General features: G+C 49.5%; 2 protein-coding genes across 2 annotated transcripts in view; both read right to left on the reverse strand.

Annotated features, from left to right (window-relative positions):
* Positions 1-1,647, reverse strand: part of LOC119101822 (transmembrane protein 150A) — a 10,042-nt gene extending 8,395 nt beyond the window's left edge. Inside the window, exon 1 of the mRNA XM_037225249.1 lies at positions 1,624-1,647. Within this exon, the coding sequence (XP_037081144.1) occupies positions 1,624-1,647 (24 nt within the window). The remainder of the gene's footprint in view (positions 1-1,623) is intronic.
* Positions 1,648-5,597: 3,950 nt separating this feature from the next.
* On the reverse strand, positions 5,598-7,129 carry LOC119101243 (transmembrane protein 150A). Its single transcript, XM_037224545.1, has 2 exons — positions 6,615-7,129; positions 5,598-5,855 (listed from the first exon to the last, which is right to left on the reverse strand). The coding sequence occupies exons 1-2, from the start codon at positions 6,973-6,975 to the stop codon at positions 5,689-5,691; spliced, it is 528 nt and encodes a 175-aa protein (XP_037080440.1). The 5' UTR covers positions 6,976-7,129; the 3' UTR covers positions 5,598-5,688.
* Between the last annotated feature and the right edge of the window lie 9,534 nt (positions 7,130-16,663).

Below are 16,663 nucleotides of genomic sequence, written 5' to 3' on the forward strand. Positions count from 1 at the left end.
TATATACATATATATATATATATATGTATGTATGTATATATATATATAATAAATACTAAAGAAAGATAAATGTTTAGGTATTGGTTCAACATAAACCGCTTGCAATTACTTAACCTTTTTTAGAAGGAAATATACCTGAAGCTCTTCGAGTACCAGTCGTGCAGCAATAAACGCTAAAACGATACTTTCTCAAAATAAAGTTAGCTATAAGGGCACTTCACATGCTGTTCGCGGAGCGACATTTATGCAAGGCCACTCTTTCTACATATTGTATTAGCTGTGCAACTTCCGACACGACGCTGTTCCAGTGTCAGCCGTCCCGATCTCTCTGTCCTCCCCATCCCCCCCCCCCCCCCCCCCCCCCCCCCCCCACGCGTCCGCACCGTCCCGACCTCGCCCGCCCCAGCCATGTGACCCACCGCCGCCGGCTACGGGCGGACACCCGCTGACTAGGGTCCCGCGGCGGCCGACCGCGGCAGGTCCGATCGCGCCAGACACATGCCCAAGCCTTACACTTTTGCCCTCTGTATGTTGGTGAAAGCTGAGCGGTGCAAGTATATTGACGTCACACCATTTCCTAACTCCAACATGCGACGGCATCCGAGCACCGTTGAGCGCGGAGCTGCGCTGCACCGCCACACCAACACCGCGCCAATACCGCGCACCGGTCGCTGACGCTTTCTCAATTCGACCGCCGATCGCGCCAGCGAAGAGGAACCATCGCTCAGGCGCCAACTCTGTGAGGACGCAGGACCTAAAACTTGGTGGCGATTCGTTGCAAACTAGAAAACAGAGATCAGCAGGAGAAAGCAGTGTGACCAAGATGATCTTGCCAACCGTCATACACTCCCCACAAAACCATCCGATCAGCATCGATCCGCTTCACCAAGTCGGGGGCCAGCGATATCAGCTGCGTTTTGATCCCCTTCGAACAAGGATAGGGATGACAATGACTTCGTCGGCCCGGCCAACGATTCCATGCCAATCCCCAGCCTAGTTTACTTCATTAACTCCCCGACAAACTTGAACAGCAGCAAAAGCGGTTACATGATACGGCGTTGCGATTGCCAAACAAACCAGTATCACTTTTGAAAACTAACGCTGAAATTCACAGCGCAGATGTCACCAAAAAATCCAGCTTTAAACAGATCAAAATAGCGTCAACAACTGCCAAAGCATACCACCTGATCAGAACTTACAAAATCTGAATCAGGTCCCGGCCAGTATGATTTAACAATCGCATCGACCCGGTGGGACAGGCCCTGAGCTAGCCTGCGCTCGGTTCTCTCGCGCCTGCCCCTCCAGATCTGAAATCCGGGACAAAATCGGATCCAGCGCCGACAACGCCACAACACCAGTCTTTACCTGCCTAACAGTTGCAGTAGCGGACTCATCTGGCCTGACAGACGCTGCACGCCTCTTCGCGGCTCTCCGCACATAACGTGTTTTCTTTTTAACAGCACCCACAAAAGAGAAAATTCTCGCAAAAATGATCTCCGATGGATACGGCTCCCGCAGTGTGCAGAAATGTTTAACTGAACAGCATCAGGTCACCCTGCCGCCCAGGAAAGGCATGTTTCCCAAGATTTTTAAACTTAATCACGAGCGAACTCAGTAACTCACGGGGTCGAACACCAGCTTCCACATACGCGTGTGGGCATCCAAGGCATTCGGTTTTGCGAACAAGTCATGCAGGCCGCCGATAGCCAGGCCATAAGCTGTTCGGTGGGCTGTTGACAAAGAATAAAAAGCGTCCAAGGCTTCGCCAGACAGGCAAAGTGGCAGAAATCACAGCTTAAAGTTATCATCCCAGCCATACACTGATGGAAATATTTCGAAATCAGCAACGAATCTGTTCAAGAGCCTTTCTTCTTTGGGCCTTGCCCCCCCCCCTCCCCCCCCCCCCCCCCCCCCCTCCAGAATTGAGACAGCCCAGCCATCCTAGCGTTTTGCTCAACACTTTCCGCGGGCCCTTTTTCAGCTCCGGAGAAAACGCTACTGTTCGGCTTTTTAATCTTCCTCATATTGCCAATTTCCTGATCCCCTGAGGAAAAAACACAATATGCAAAGGACAGCAACACAGATCAATTAACTGATACACGAAAACATGACCAACGATGCAGCAAAATTAACCTGACCCTGTGCGACAACGGCGTGATCAGCGTCAGCAGGAACCAGACGCGCTGGGCCTCCAGTCCACCAGCTGCCGCGCATATCAGGCGAGCGGCGGTGTCACGGATCAGCGGGAGACGAACAGGCGTCGCCAAACGCCAGCGGGAGACGAATAAGCACCACCAAACGCTAGCGGGAGACGAACAGGCGCCACCAAACGCCGGCGGGAGACAAACAGGCGCCACCAAACGCCAGCGGGAGACGAACAGGCGCCACCAAACGCCAGCGGGAGACGAACAGGCGCCACCAAACGCCAGCGGGAGACGAACATGCGCCACCAAACGCCAGCGGGAGACGAACAGGCGCCACCAAACGCCAGCGGGAGACGAACAGGCGTCGCTAGACGCCAGCGGGAGATGCGCAGACGTCTCCAAACGCCGGAAGGAGACGAGTAGGCGCCGCCAGACGTCAGCAGCAGACGAGCAGGCCAGCAGCTCTCGGACTTGGACGCCTTCCAAGTGAGGGGAAACAGAATAACAAACCGACGGGCTGGATTGTGACATGCTTGTCTGTATGAACGGCTGTATCAACACGCAATACCCTGGAGCTGTACAAGACGCTTGCCATTGGGAGAATGTGTTCCAACGGGGAAAAAAAGCGGGCCTCATTCTGTGATTCCATCTGTGTTGCCTGGATGCACCACTGTGTGGAACACTTAGCTTTGGCCCATTGAACCGCTCATGTGATTCTGTTTACAACCAGAGGTACGAATGCGCATAACTCATAGCGGTCGAGCTCGGTGTTCGGTTCGGGCGAAGTATGCATCGAGTTCGATCCATCATCAGAGGAATTTAAAGGGTGGGAAAAATTGGCCGAGGATTACGGGACGCTCCCGCTGAGTACGGTTCCTTGCATTGGTAGCCTTGGAAATCATGATCCAAACTTCACGAATGGTTTATCTAGCACGCACGAGCCCTACACATGCCAAGACTAACATGATCACTGTCGAGCTGTGGCCTCCGTGGAGCTGCAACGTGCTGGACTTGGATCTTCCGATTCACAGACGTCTCGATCAAGGGATTCAAAATTTGGTCGATAGAGAGGTACTCCAACACCCCGGCCAATCGTACCCATTTATCTCTCCAAGTGCACAGCAAAACTTGTGATTCGCGAATTTATCTTTTTATGGCCATTTGGAGATTGGTGGTGGCGCGATCATGGGCATCGACTTCAAACTCAAGCCAATGCACACGGCACTGGTTTATTACCCGCCCTATCTCACTTTTTCATCGTCGTTCATTTTCGTGATAACTGGCACAAGGCGTATGAATTATTCCAGACATATCTTGGCACGCTGACCACAGCCCATCACACATCGACCACGGATTTGCCGGGGCGTGACCCTGCCGCGCGCACATCAGGTCAGCCAGACACCCGCCCGCTTCATGGCTGGGCTGGGATAGCGGCACTGCGCAAGCCCAAAGGCGTTGACAGCCGGTCGAGTTTAGCGCGCCAACAAACTACGACGCCTGAACAAACAATGCGCGGTATGATCTGGCCGCGGGCGCTGCAGGTCAGTCTCGATAGATCAGGAGCGCCTGCCTTTCCATTCGCCCACCCTTGGCGGGGTGGGCTCGAGTCGCTCTATGTGCCCGCTAGTTGTCCTTTGCAGAAATGGGCCGCGCCCAGTGGCAGCGGTAGCTCTTAAGTTCAGGTGACGTCAGTGGGAGCGTCAGACGAACCGTACCGAGCAATGCGGCACGTTAAACTTCTGACGCCGTATTCTGCTGTCCACCTGGAATTTCATGATTGAATGGTAGGGGTCAGGACTCACACAACAAGCACTGCTTACGATGAGCTCTGGTCACAGAAATCCATTCATTCGAAAAGCTCGGATCTGTAAACAAATCTGTAAACAAGATATTTCCGTTCCAAGAACTTTCACGGCGCCTACCAGCGTCTAAGCGCCGAAGGGCCACCGTTGTCATAAAACCATGACCGTCTGTTTGTGTGCACCCGATGCCCGGACGACCCCTGACAAATTTTTGGTCACACAGGTGAGCACGGCCTAGCCGGTGACAGCGCGGAGAGCTCAGCCGCGTTACAAGCTCCATCGACTTGACCTGGAGTGGTATTCGCGACGCTCGTAAAAGGCGAGATGGCTCCGAGAAAACGAGGCCGATAGCTCCGCTACCAAACACCGTTCTAACCGGTTGCACGGGCTGCCACATACGGGGCAGGTGTGCACAAAGCTCGGACATCTTGCCAGCCTCTGACGTCACGTGACCGGTCGATGCAGACACGGCTCGTTGCGAAAGCGGGGTGGTTCCCGGACCAGGCAGTGCCCGAAACTGGTAAAAACACCGACACGGGTACAGTTCCACTTTTAGCCAAAGATATGGACACGCTGAGCCGAGTACTGTGCACTCAACAGGTCGACTAAAAAACTAGCGGTGTCAATCAACCGAGTAAAATTAACGACGAAACAGAAAAGTCGCTATATTTGACATCACAAGAAAACCCGGAAAACCCTCAAGCACAGCCATCGTACACGACAAGCTTTGCGTCCCAGAGGAGGCTGTACCAATCCGACGGGCAACCTGGTGAAGACATGCCTGGATCATGGATACAGCATGTTAAACTTGCACTTGTGTTGCCGGCGCCAAGGGTACGACCCATTACGCCATCAGGTTGTTTATCGCAGCGTCGGCCCTAATTCGCTGCAGGTGTCGCCTTTAACGCAGTTGTTAAAACATGCGGCCGCAGTACGTGATGGCGTTTACGACGTAACTTCGGAAGCCTGCACAGTAACCGAACCACGTCAGCCACCTATACACGGGAAAGCGGATAGCGAGGCGCAGGCTTGCCTGACATCAGCGCAGCCTGGACCAGCAACTCAAGCGCCGATCACACCAACATGAACGTCAGCCGGCACGCACGTGAGATTGGTGGTGCAGGGGCTGACACCCGCACCTTCAAATCGCATGGGAAAACCAATGTCGCCCACGGGCGGCCCACGCACCCAGCCACGCTCACTTGGGTGAGCTCCGAGGGACTCATCCGGGCGCTCCTAGCCACCAGGGGCGCGGTGAACCGCCATATGCATTCACGTGTGTATTGGTAAATCATTATTGCCTTTTTTCGTCTTTAGCTTGTCTTGGGGCCGAACAAACCAACTTCCAAGGTTTGCACACCGTTTGGTGGCTACAAGAGCGTGTGGCTTTAAAAGTCGCGATACCTTCTCCGATACTCCCTTCACACCAGGCAAAATCACGAAGGCTGATTGCCGGCTGAAACGTTTTGTGTTCTTCGATGATGGAGCTTTTGAGTTTTTTTGACAAACGTTTTTGGAAATGATTGAATTTCCAAGCTTCGTCAATGCATTTATCCTTTCTCCTATTTTTGTGGCGCATTTTCCATAGTTATTATATATTGAACATGTTTGTTTATATTGATCGACGTCCAGGAATGAAAACCCAAAGGTGAGAGACTTGAGCAGCGCCGCGTGACGACTGCTGTGGGTGTTTTTAGTTCAAGGAAACGCTTAAAAAGGGAACAGGAAGACGCCCGGCGATTTCAGCTGGCAGGCTTGTCAAGATTCCGCTGGCCGAAGCGGGGCCAGCCACCGAGTTCGGCACTGAAGGTCGCGTAGAAGACCACGGAGCTCAGCGAAGCGATCCACTCGGCCACGGTGAAGACGGTGCACATTCTGCCTGACTCGCTGAGTCGGAACGTCTCCATTGCTGCGGCAGATCGGTGCACACAAGACAACTAAATGTGCGCTTCACCGTACAAATGGAGGGGCGCTAATGGTATGCAAGTGACCTCTTTGCTACTGATACGCATGTGCAAAGTTTCTGCAATATTCCTCAGGAGTTGTACTTGGTTATGGCATGCGCCTCCGAACTATGCATTGGATTGTGGCTGTGATAGGAAAGCTGACCGAGTTGAAAATAGATGTTGCCCCTATATCTGGGTGCCTTTCCATTTTCTACCTATTTTTACTTCAAACCCGTCCTGCTAGTGTTGCCTTCGGGTGTCCTGACAAAGGCTCTCCTATGATCTCTAAAATTAAGTAAACCAGACTCATTGGGAAGACGGCATTGACACGTTCTCGTCAAACGCAATTACAATGGTGAGAACGAACAATAGTGAACTTGATCCTTAACAGGGCACATTTGGTCACCGACATGACCTCCAGAAAGAGGCCACAGATAACAGGCCGACAACATCAGGACAGCACGTCCAAAAATGATGCAAACTCAGCTACCTACCGACACAGAACACAGACAACAACAAAAATGTAATGGACAATGTCATAGCGAAGGCAATGCTCTACGCTTTGCACGTAATGCGGCTGCAAAATGAAGGGTGTGAAACAGTTTGCATTATTCAATGTCGCATGGAAACTGGTAGAACCAGCCGAATCGTATAATACTATCTGGGAGACGACAATTCCTCTGATCTCTCTCTTGCTATTTTGTGTCGACTTAAACACTGACCTGAAGCATCACAAGTCGCCACCAGCTCGAGGCGAGCTGACCAGGCCCCGGATGGCACCAACCAGTCGCCGACGAGACATGCCACCACGCTAAGGCCGCCGATGCCAAACAGAACGACCCTGAAGAGCCTCAGTCTGTTCAAGCCGGCTGGCGTCAGCAGCGTGCGTAGGCCAATGAAGGCCAGGCCACAGCCGAACGCCACATACGCACCAACGAAGTGCGCGTTCCTCCGGGGCCCGGCTTCGGCGCACCAGGCGAGGGTCAGCTGGCCGGCCGAGCAGGCCAGGCCAAGAGCCAGGCTGAGCGCGGAGAGCCAGCCGCGCGGGGTCACCGCATATAGCCGGCAGCTGATGAGGCTCATTAGCACGGCAAGCAGCGAGCCCAGCAGAGTGAAGAGGAATGACTCGGGCGCGCACACGCCCGAGTCACTCACAAGCGGCAGCAGCGGCTGCTGGTGGCCGAGGAGCGTGCTCACCGCGTACGGCACGAGTACTAGAGCCAGCGCCGAGCCGGCGAGCAGCAGCGGCAGCAGCCGATCCAACGCCGACAACGCGCCATCCCACCGGCCGCCAGATGGCGCCAGCAGCGGCGTGCGCGGCGAGGGCGGCCGGGACGCCCAGGCCGCCGTCGCCGACGCTGGGGCGACGCCGTCGGCCGCGCCGCCCAGAGGGCACTCTCGGCGCGCCGGCGGAGAGGAGTGAGCGGTCGGCATCGCTGGGGCACCAGGTGCGCGGTCACACGTACCAGCAGCTGTCACGCTTGCCACAACGCTGAGGCCGGACGCGCGTCGACTGACGCAGGCGTGTTCGCTCCGCGGCGCAGCGAAGGCGGCCGAAGACGCCGCCCAACGATAGTCCTACGTTTGCCAAGGCCCGGCAGCTGCAGCCGCTGTTTGTGCAAGTGGCTTTTGCTTGTGCAGCACGTCACAGAGAACAACACAGGGAGCTAGAATCGCTTTTGAACTAGAGTGGGAGTGAAAAATTCCATCGAAAAAAGACCGTGCGGGAGTGAAAAATTCATTCACAAAAGACGGAACTTATGAGCTCGTGACTGGTGCTTCAGCGAACAAAGACATCTATTTCAAGTTGGCATGGAGGTAATATCAGAAACCTGACAAAACTTTTTCGTTTTTTTACATCTTAGGCCATTAAAGTGAAACAGAACACATTCACACGCGCTCGGGTGGTGGGGGGGGGGGGGGGGGAACTGACACCCCGAGGGCATTTCCCGAATGGTTTTGAGCGGCGCGGCGCAGCCGCGCCACATTTTGCATAGCTCTAGAAAATTGTATAGCGGATCATCTGACAAACCAATTTTAGAAGTACTTTGTCAGGTCGCTGACCTATGACAGGTCAAAGTCAGCCCATGGTTTCAGCGAAGGCAGTTTCTAGGGAATCGTTCAATCTGATACAACAACGGAGTGTTTGACGAAGACAGACATATCTGAGACGCTTTCTTAGGCACCGAAAATATTGAATGAACAAATTACGTTGACCTAAGGTCGTGTGTGATAGTCAGACCAAGGTCAAAACCAACCTGATTTATTACTGTAGGGGTTGCTGTATGGGATAGTTTCTGGTGCTCATTTCGAATTTATTGACAGCAGGAACCGCATCATACATTTTCAATTGACTTCTTGGAGGTCAGAACAGGCCATTGACCTAATACGACCCGGGTCGAACGTTTTGTTTTAGGAACATACAGCGTAGTGTAATCTTTGTCGCTTATTGAAATGAAAACGCAGAGCAGCCCTATATAATTTTGGTCACCATGACCTTCAAAGGGTCAAACAAGGTCAATGACCTCAAATAGGCTTGTGAACTTTTACGTAGAGATAGTTGGCTAGGTTCTGTGGGCACTTCGGAGATCAATCTGGAATTTGACCTTGGTTGACCTTATTCGATCTGAAGGTCATGACCTAGGAGCTGAAACCTTTATCTAAGTGAGTTCGCATATAGGTCAAGACACCCTGTAAATTTGGTGTCTCTAGCTTTCTTAGTTCCCGAGATCTCAGAGGGGGGGGTTCATATTGACCCCCACACCCGAGCGAAGGGTATCTAGCCGGCCAACCGGGCGCGTGTTAAAGCATAGTAATTTCATGACAGTATTATGAGCATAACAAATTACTAACACCAAGAATTTGATGCTGCACTTTTCAATTCCCTTCCACAGCACTTCTAAAGCAAAACGAAGCAAAGGAATACAACACACAACAAACAATAACAATATAACAACAGAAAATTCAACAAGCATAAAACACTCAAACAAAAAAAAACATTGGACTCCTACACATCAGCCCATCACCAAGTCAAACACAATAGACATACTTCTGGCTTCTGTTAAGGAGGGGGTCAGGGAAAACAAACATTTTGTCACTGTTTCTTACAAAATACCTATGCTTATTTCCATGAAAGTAGCCTATGCCTAACATAAAGAGGCCTTACATCATCTCATCATGCATAACTTGTTTGTATCACAGCAGCAGTTGTGAGTTACTGATTCTTGCACAATTCCTATTGCCACTTGCCATGCACTTAACCAACTTAACCTAACTTAGAGTAGCCCATATGATGAACGTCATCTCAACTCACCGATCTGTTTACAGCAGCATTTGTGATAAAAGCATGATATTTAAAGCTAGTTTTTGGCTGGTTTCAACTTGCATTTTTACTCATTAATTTGTGCATGCTTGTTGACATCAGACAAAGTTGACAACATATAGATCAAAACACTTCAAATCACTTTGAACAACTTATTTTGATTGTCATGGTTAGCCTATGTCAAGGGCAATAATGGGTATGCTCCACAAAACAATCTTTCGTCTCCAAAAATTACATAACTTTTAGATGGCCATGCCAGTATTGCTGCTTGCCTTTTCAGCTGCAGCAAACGCGTCCATTTGGGCTTGCTTATTCATATTCAATAACAAAGTTTGAAATGTTCGCTTCACATTTTAAATGGGGTGGTCTGAGTATTTGTTGCATAACAATATTTAACTCATATTATAATTGCTATGCAGCTTAGAGTATCCCTGTGCTAAAAATATAGTGCATATATACAGTACAGTCATTTGCTGGTCAGCAAATCATGACAACTATAGAAAACATCTGGTTAAAGCAGCGATGAAGGACCACTTCAAGAAATTTGGGCAAATAACCAAGAATATGGAACAAAATAAGCCCATTGCGTGCCTTGTGGCATCATAATTTGTCTTATGGCAAAACTCGATGCATTAAAACAGAAAATGGTCAACTCTGGTTACCAGTCATGTGTTGAAAGCAGGTAAGGCAAGCAATTACTTGGTCCACAGGAGACTTACCGGCTTCTTCCTGCTCCCCAAAAACAAAAATTCAGTACCTTTTGCGCGGTTTGCTGGCAGACAGAGTCATCCGAGCCTCCCCCAAATATAAATATCAATCATGCCCACCAACCTTTGAGATCAAAGTGCGAAACAAGTAAGAGGTGCGCATGGTAAACATCCCCTCAGGGCAGAATTGCGCCATCAAACACCTCTGTATTAGCTGCGTCAGGTCTGTCTGAAGGCTGCATATGGCAGCATATTCTAATGTTGCCATACAAAGGCAGCATTAGACAATGCTATTTTAGGCCTTGCCAGGTAGCCTGGTAAGTCAGACAATCGAAAAGCTTGGATTTATCCTTATTGAGCACCGCCATGAACCAAGAAAACAGTTCACCGAAGGTTTAAAAGGGCAAAAATGGCGGTAAAAATAAGTTCCGTGCTTCAAATTGTCTCCTTCATTCCCCGTGAATTGTTCACGCTTGGGTGCATATGAAACAAGTTTGGGCGGCTGGCGAATTTATCCCATCTATGTATGAAATACGTACAAGCTTGCAGTTGAAGCATCTTGCAGAGAAATTGGTCAACATTTTAAGCAGAAGATTGTTCCTCTAAAGGCAATCAAAAAGGAAGAAAGAATAAAGTGGTATCACACTGGTATGATATCAAGAAAAACAAAAGTGGCTAAATAAATAAAAAGACTAGTACTTTTCTCGAAAAATTTTGTAATCAGCTGATTTGACTTAAAATCTGGTAACACAAGTGCTCAAATGGTGACATTCATCTTGTAAATTTAATTTAGAAGACATTTCTTAAACTTTTCTCTCCTGCATTTCGGGAATGATGCAATTTAGTGGTCAAGTCTCCTCGGGAAAAAAGAAGTACGTGGAGCAAAATTATCTACCAGGCCTTAATGGGTGTTTGCACCAGCCTCTGCTTTCGTGGTGTGGTGGTGAGACCAAAAAATAGGGGACGCGTGAAAGCCTTCCATTTGGCGCACAGCTGCAGATTTTGATGCATTTTGTAAACAAACCAAACTTAATGCGTGCAAGCGGGTGGGGTCGCTCGGGTCCTTGGGCTTGGAGGTACCTGGCGCCCTTGCTCTGTGCATACATAGACATGATTCAGATGTAGGTGAGGCAGTACATAGCCATAGGTGTCCAGGCTCCGCGGAGCCTCGTTTATGCTTGGTGGTTTCAAGTGAGCTCGGCTTTGGACGGCATCTGAAAACCTTAGAGAAGGAAATAGGGGTTTGGCATGTGCGATTACACAATGTCAGGCAGGAGCGAAAAATTCACATAACATATGGGGAAAAGGAGTGAAAAATTCCTCCTCATAGGGTGCTGCTGTACACCAAAGTCAGCATTTCTAGGACACTGGCACAACACGTGTATCTAGACTCCCGTTTGTGTATTTGGGGCATAAATACATCAATATATTCGGCCAACAAAGAGCCTAAAGGGCCCATCGACGTTGGCCTACCTCAGGTTCCGTACACATCCTCAAAACTAATCACCTGACCTACGTAAATTTAGCTCTAAATGAGATCTCTAGACCGACAGAAATTGTCCAAACGGTTTTTGAATGTTGCTAGAGAGGGGCTTCCTAAAATTTTGTTTGTCAGCCCCTTCCAATGGTTAATGATTCTTTGACTAAATGGCATCGGCCTTTTCGCACTTGTTCTCCCACCTTCTGCTAAATGAATTTGGGTTTTTCTGTGTTTCGGCCTAATTTCCAGTGTTCCATGTAGATCTATTTTCTCCATCCCCTTCATAATATTGCATGCCTCTATCAGATTCCCTCTAAGTTAACGATATTTCAGTGAATATAAATCCAATGCCCTAAGCTCATCTCTATGTCCAAAGTCGCCGATCCCATTTATCATCCCAGCTGCTTTTCCCTATACTCTACTATAGACTATACACACACACACACACACACACACACACACACACACACACACACACACACACACACACACACACACACACACACACACACACACACACACACACACACACACACACACATATATATATATATATATATATATATATATATATATATATATATATATATATATATGTGTGTGTGTGTGTGTGTGTGTGTGTGTGTGTGTGTGTGTGTGTGTGTGTATGTGTGTGTGTGTACGTATATGTATCTCTCTCTCTCTCTCTCTCTCTCTCTCTCTCTCTCTTTTTGGAAGCAAAGGGACCAAGCCTGTGCGCAATACTCAAGGTGTGGCCTGATATAAGATAAGTACGACTTTTTGGCAGCATTTCTACTCTGGTAACAGACATACCTGCTTATAAGTCGCAGCATCTAAAATGCTTTGCTCCTGGCACCCCCGCATTGTATCTTGCCCTTACGATTCCTAGAAATGATAACCCTCAGTATTTTTCTTCCTTGACCTGGTCCAACTCCTGGTTTCCCATTTTATAGCTAATGCCCTCACTGATAAAGTTACCCAAATGCATCATCTTACGTATATCATAATTGAACGACATACCCCACAGAGATGCCCAGTTTACTAGTTTATTTAAGTCAAGTTGACTTTGGTTCACTTGAGCGGCATTTTTTGACAGCCCTACCAATCAAGTATCGTCAGCCAATTTCTCCACCTTACTTTCTAATCCTATATCAATATGATTCACCAAAACAATAAAGAAAAAGGACCCAACAACGACCCTTGTGAAACCTTACTCCCCATTAGCTCCCACTGAGATTTTGTACTTCTGAGCACTACTTTTTCTTTCCTATCTAGCAGCGAAATCCTTACCCAGCAAAAAAAATGCCCTCAATTACATGCAATTTTGGGAGTAAAGTTCGCAGGCGAAAGCCCAATTAGGAAAGCAGTTCAGTTTTGAAAACAGCAGCTATATGTTATACGTACAGGCCAAAAACTTAACCGAATACACACGCATACACTTTGCACACTCAGACACAACGATCATCAAGAGAATACTTCACATGTGCCGGCGAGCCTAAACAAATCAGACCGGAAGGATTTTGTTGGCTGCAAAAAGTCAGCTGAGGGAGAAAACTGTAGGAAACAATTCTTGACAACGGGTGGACGTGCAAGGAATCCATCTTTAATTGTCTGACCCTTGCAAATGACTTATGGATAAGGCTGATATGCGAGAGCGCCAGGCGGGTGTTGTCAGATCGAACAGTGATATCAGGTGAGAGCATTCGAGCCTGTGGTGATATAAGTTGTGTAGAAATAAAAGGTCGGACTGAGTAAAACGTCCCTCGATAGAGGATGTTTTGAAGTAAACGAGAAGATCCTCATAGTCCGGGAAAGGACACCGGAACTGGCTACTTGAATCTAGCCACATGAGAAACCAGTGTTGTAGTCTTTCGAACCGGGCGATATGGATAACAGTAGCACCGCTCCAAATAACGCTACCGTGGGCTATTAATGGCCTCACATGAGCGTTGAAGGCACATAGCAGAGCCTTGTGATTGTACGGCGCCTGACGAGGACACGACGGCATTTGCACGCCTCGCGTGAGAAGACCCAGCATCCTGTTTGCTTTTGAGACGGCTGAATCTATGTGATTGGCAAAGGTCAGCTTAGTGTCCAGGATGACACCAAGATAGCGAATGTGCTGGCAGCTATCCAAGCGGTGACCGTCTAGTGCGTATGACGAGTGAACAGATGCAACACAAACGTGCGTTTCCAAGGCCAGTCACGTAGAAAATGATGGGTAGTCACAGCACAAAAGCCCTCCCCCCCAAAGGTACTTGTGCCAGCGTTCCACAGCCCACACACAGGTCAGGGCCTCCCGTTCCGTGACAATGTACCTCTGTTGAGTAGACGTGAGCGTGCTAGAGACACAAGACACCACATGCTCACCGTCTGGGTGACTCTGTGTGAGCACGGCTCCAAGTCCGACGTCGTTCGCGGCTGTGGTGATGAACGTCGGGAGCGCTGGGTCGAACATGGCGAACGCTGAATTGAACAAGATGCATCTTGGGAGGCGGCCTCCATCTCTGCGGTCCAGGGGAATGGTCTGCATCCTTCCGCACCTGATGCCGCGAGACCTTCATCCGGGTGCTGTAGTTTCTGACGAAGCGGCTGTAGAAACTGAACATCCCCAGAATAGTCTGCAGCTACTCCGCCGTCTGTAGCACCCTAAGGTCTCTGGTGCGGACGTGAAGCTGGGCGAGAAAACACTACAGGTAGTTTCTGGTGCTCGTTTGGATTTCCTAACAACAGGAACCGCAAAGATATGTTCCATGTACTTTTTAAGGGTTAGAGTAGGTCACCCATCTAAAACGACAGACGTCAAAATTGTTTTTAGGAACATGCCACTTAGCGCAATCCCTGATGCTTATTCGAATGACAAATGGACGCAGTCTCGTAGGCTTTTGGTCACCTTGACCTTACAAGGGTCAAAAGGTTACTGGCCCCAGGTGAAAGCCGGCGCTCTTTTACTTGAGGGAGACATGAAAAGGCCGGGAGGCACTTTGGACACCAATCAGTAGTTAAAACTTGACCCTAAGGCGGTGACCTAGGAGATTAGAGTTTTGACACCACTGAGTTCACATAAAGACCAACCCATCCTGTGAATGTGGTGTATCTAGTTCTCTCAGTAAATGAGTTCGCTTGGGGTCAAATTGACCCCACCCGAGCGATGGGCATTCGACCGGCCACCCGGACGCGTTTGATAACTAATCTTCTGCGTGCTGAGAAGTACAGAAGCACGATTATTGCCGGTAGATCATTGCCATCATCGGTGTTGATCGTGTTCTTTTAGCTTAACATTGCTGAATAACAGCAGCTGATGTTGTTATGAGACTGATTTATGTTGTTATCATAATTCGATGTTGTTTTGGACACTTTTTTCGAGAAGTCGTTTGATTACGATTTTTGAAGAATGGATTTGTGTTGTGCGGAACTGGTATACAGACCAGAACTCAGTTAAAAGTCAGCACGTGGCACATTTTGAGGGGCCGAAGGTGCGTAGAATTTTGAATACGGTTGACGCTTTCGTTACCGCTGGAATAGTTATCTGACATCTGTGTCCCACAATTTTCCCCCGCCGATTTTTGTTTTTATCTCAAGCTTTTGTTACCGTTTGAACAATAGTTTTGCAGTTGTTTCTAAATATAATATTCACCTATCTTGAGCGTATTCCGCACCTTGTTTGCCCCGTCTGGAGCACCTGAAACTGCACTCTTATGAAGATCACTCTACCAATATTTCTATGCGCAGAAGATACGCTGAAATGCAAGTAAAAACGTGATCATCACCGCCACAGCCTTGGGCAGCAGTATGTTAGCTTAAATATTCAGACTGGAACTGAGTCGACTAGTGTACTATGAACGTCTTTGAAGGGGTCCGTAGCAAATCAAAGTGTGGTCTGACGTACCTGGATTCTCCTGGCCTTTCCAGAGTCCCAGCCTTGTCATAGTTATGCGCTTCAGTCAGCGCTGAACTGAACGAAAAGGTACGGGGTAACTCTGTGCAGCTTCTCAGGTATCTCCTTGGCATTCTAACAGAGAGTCATTTAAATGCAGGCGAGGAATTCGCAACCTGCCCGCGAGGTCATGCATAAGACCGACCCGTTTTGAAGCAAGTGAGACCCCTTGTGAACCATAGCACCTTCGAGTTTAAAACAGGCTTCGTGTCGCTAAAAAGTCTATGGGTATTCGGAGTCCAAAGGGAATAGAAATCTTAAGGACGCCATGGGCAGTTCATTGGGTTTCCCAACTCATAGGGGGCTTCTCAACGGCAAGGAAACTTTTTCGGTAACTAAAGTGAGCCCTCAATATCCAAAAGAGTCCCTGATCGGCCAGAGGCAGGGACAGGTCTTTGAGTGCTGGATATGACCGCCGCGAGTCCTGAGTGACTCCGAGTGGCCCACTGAACTGACAACAGCCAAAAAGTCTCTTAAAAAGTGAGAGAAGCTTTCAAATAGTCAAGAGAGCACCGAGCAGCTTAACAGGTGTCCAGGATGTCGTGAGGATACAGGCAGGGATCCTGAGCAACTATCATGTCTCTCAGCGGCTAGTAGTCCCTCAGGAGCCCGAGGAGCCCTGGAGACGCCTGATGGGCCCCGGAGCAGCCTTAAAATTTCCAAGCGACCAGATGGGCACTGGTGCAGGACGCATCCACGGTGGGTTTGCGGCGCACTGCGACGCATCCACGGTGGGTTCGCGGCGCACTGCGACGCATCCGTCGTAGGTTCGCGGCGCTCTGCACTGCATCTACGGTGGGTTCGCGGCGCGCTGCGACGCATCCACGGTGGGTTCGCGGCGCGCTGCGACGCATCCACGGTGGGTTCACGGCGTGCTGCATTGCATCCACGGTGGGTTCGCCGGGCAGGAAACATTTGATGCGGTGCAGCAGTGGCACTTGTTCGCTCCTTCATGGGAGTAGCATCGCGCTGTCAGTGCATGCATTTCCGTCGGTCTGACCGCCCGGCGCGCCACCGAGACCTGGACGCCACCTAGCAATGATGATGTTGCACGACATCACCACCGGCAACTGGGCTTGCAGTAAAGCATGTTAGATCACCATGCGTGTATAAGATCTTCACAGAAAAAGAATCATCTCATACAGATCACCAGAACCAGACCACGGACCGCGGACCACAGATCACAGACCATAGACCACCCTATCCGAACGCCCAGATGTCGAACTCATCCACGTGAAGGCTTTTGCGCCTTTCACTGGTTCGTTGCACCGGAGAGGGCGCCATGTCAGCCACGTTCAGCTTGCCACCGCCGGTGGGGTTCGATT

Source organism: Pollicipes pollicipes, unplaced genomic scaffold, assembly GCF_011947565.3.
Source record: "Pollicipes pollicipes isolate AB1234 unplaced genomic scaffold, Ppol_2.1 Scaffold_4881;HRSCAF=5763_pilon_pilon_pilon, whole genome shotgun sequence".
NCBI classification, from domain to species: domain Eukaryota; kingdom Metazoa; phylum Arthropoda; class Thecostraca; order Pollicipedomorpha; family Pollicipedidae; genus Pollicipes; species Pollicipes pollicipes.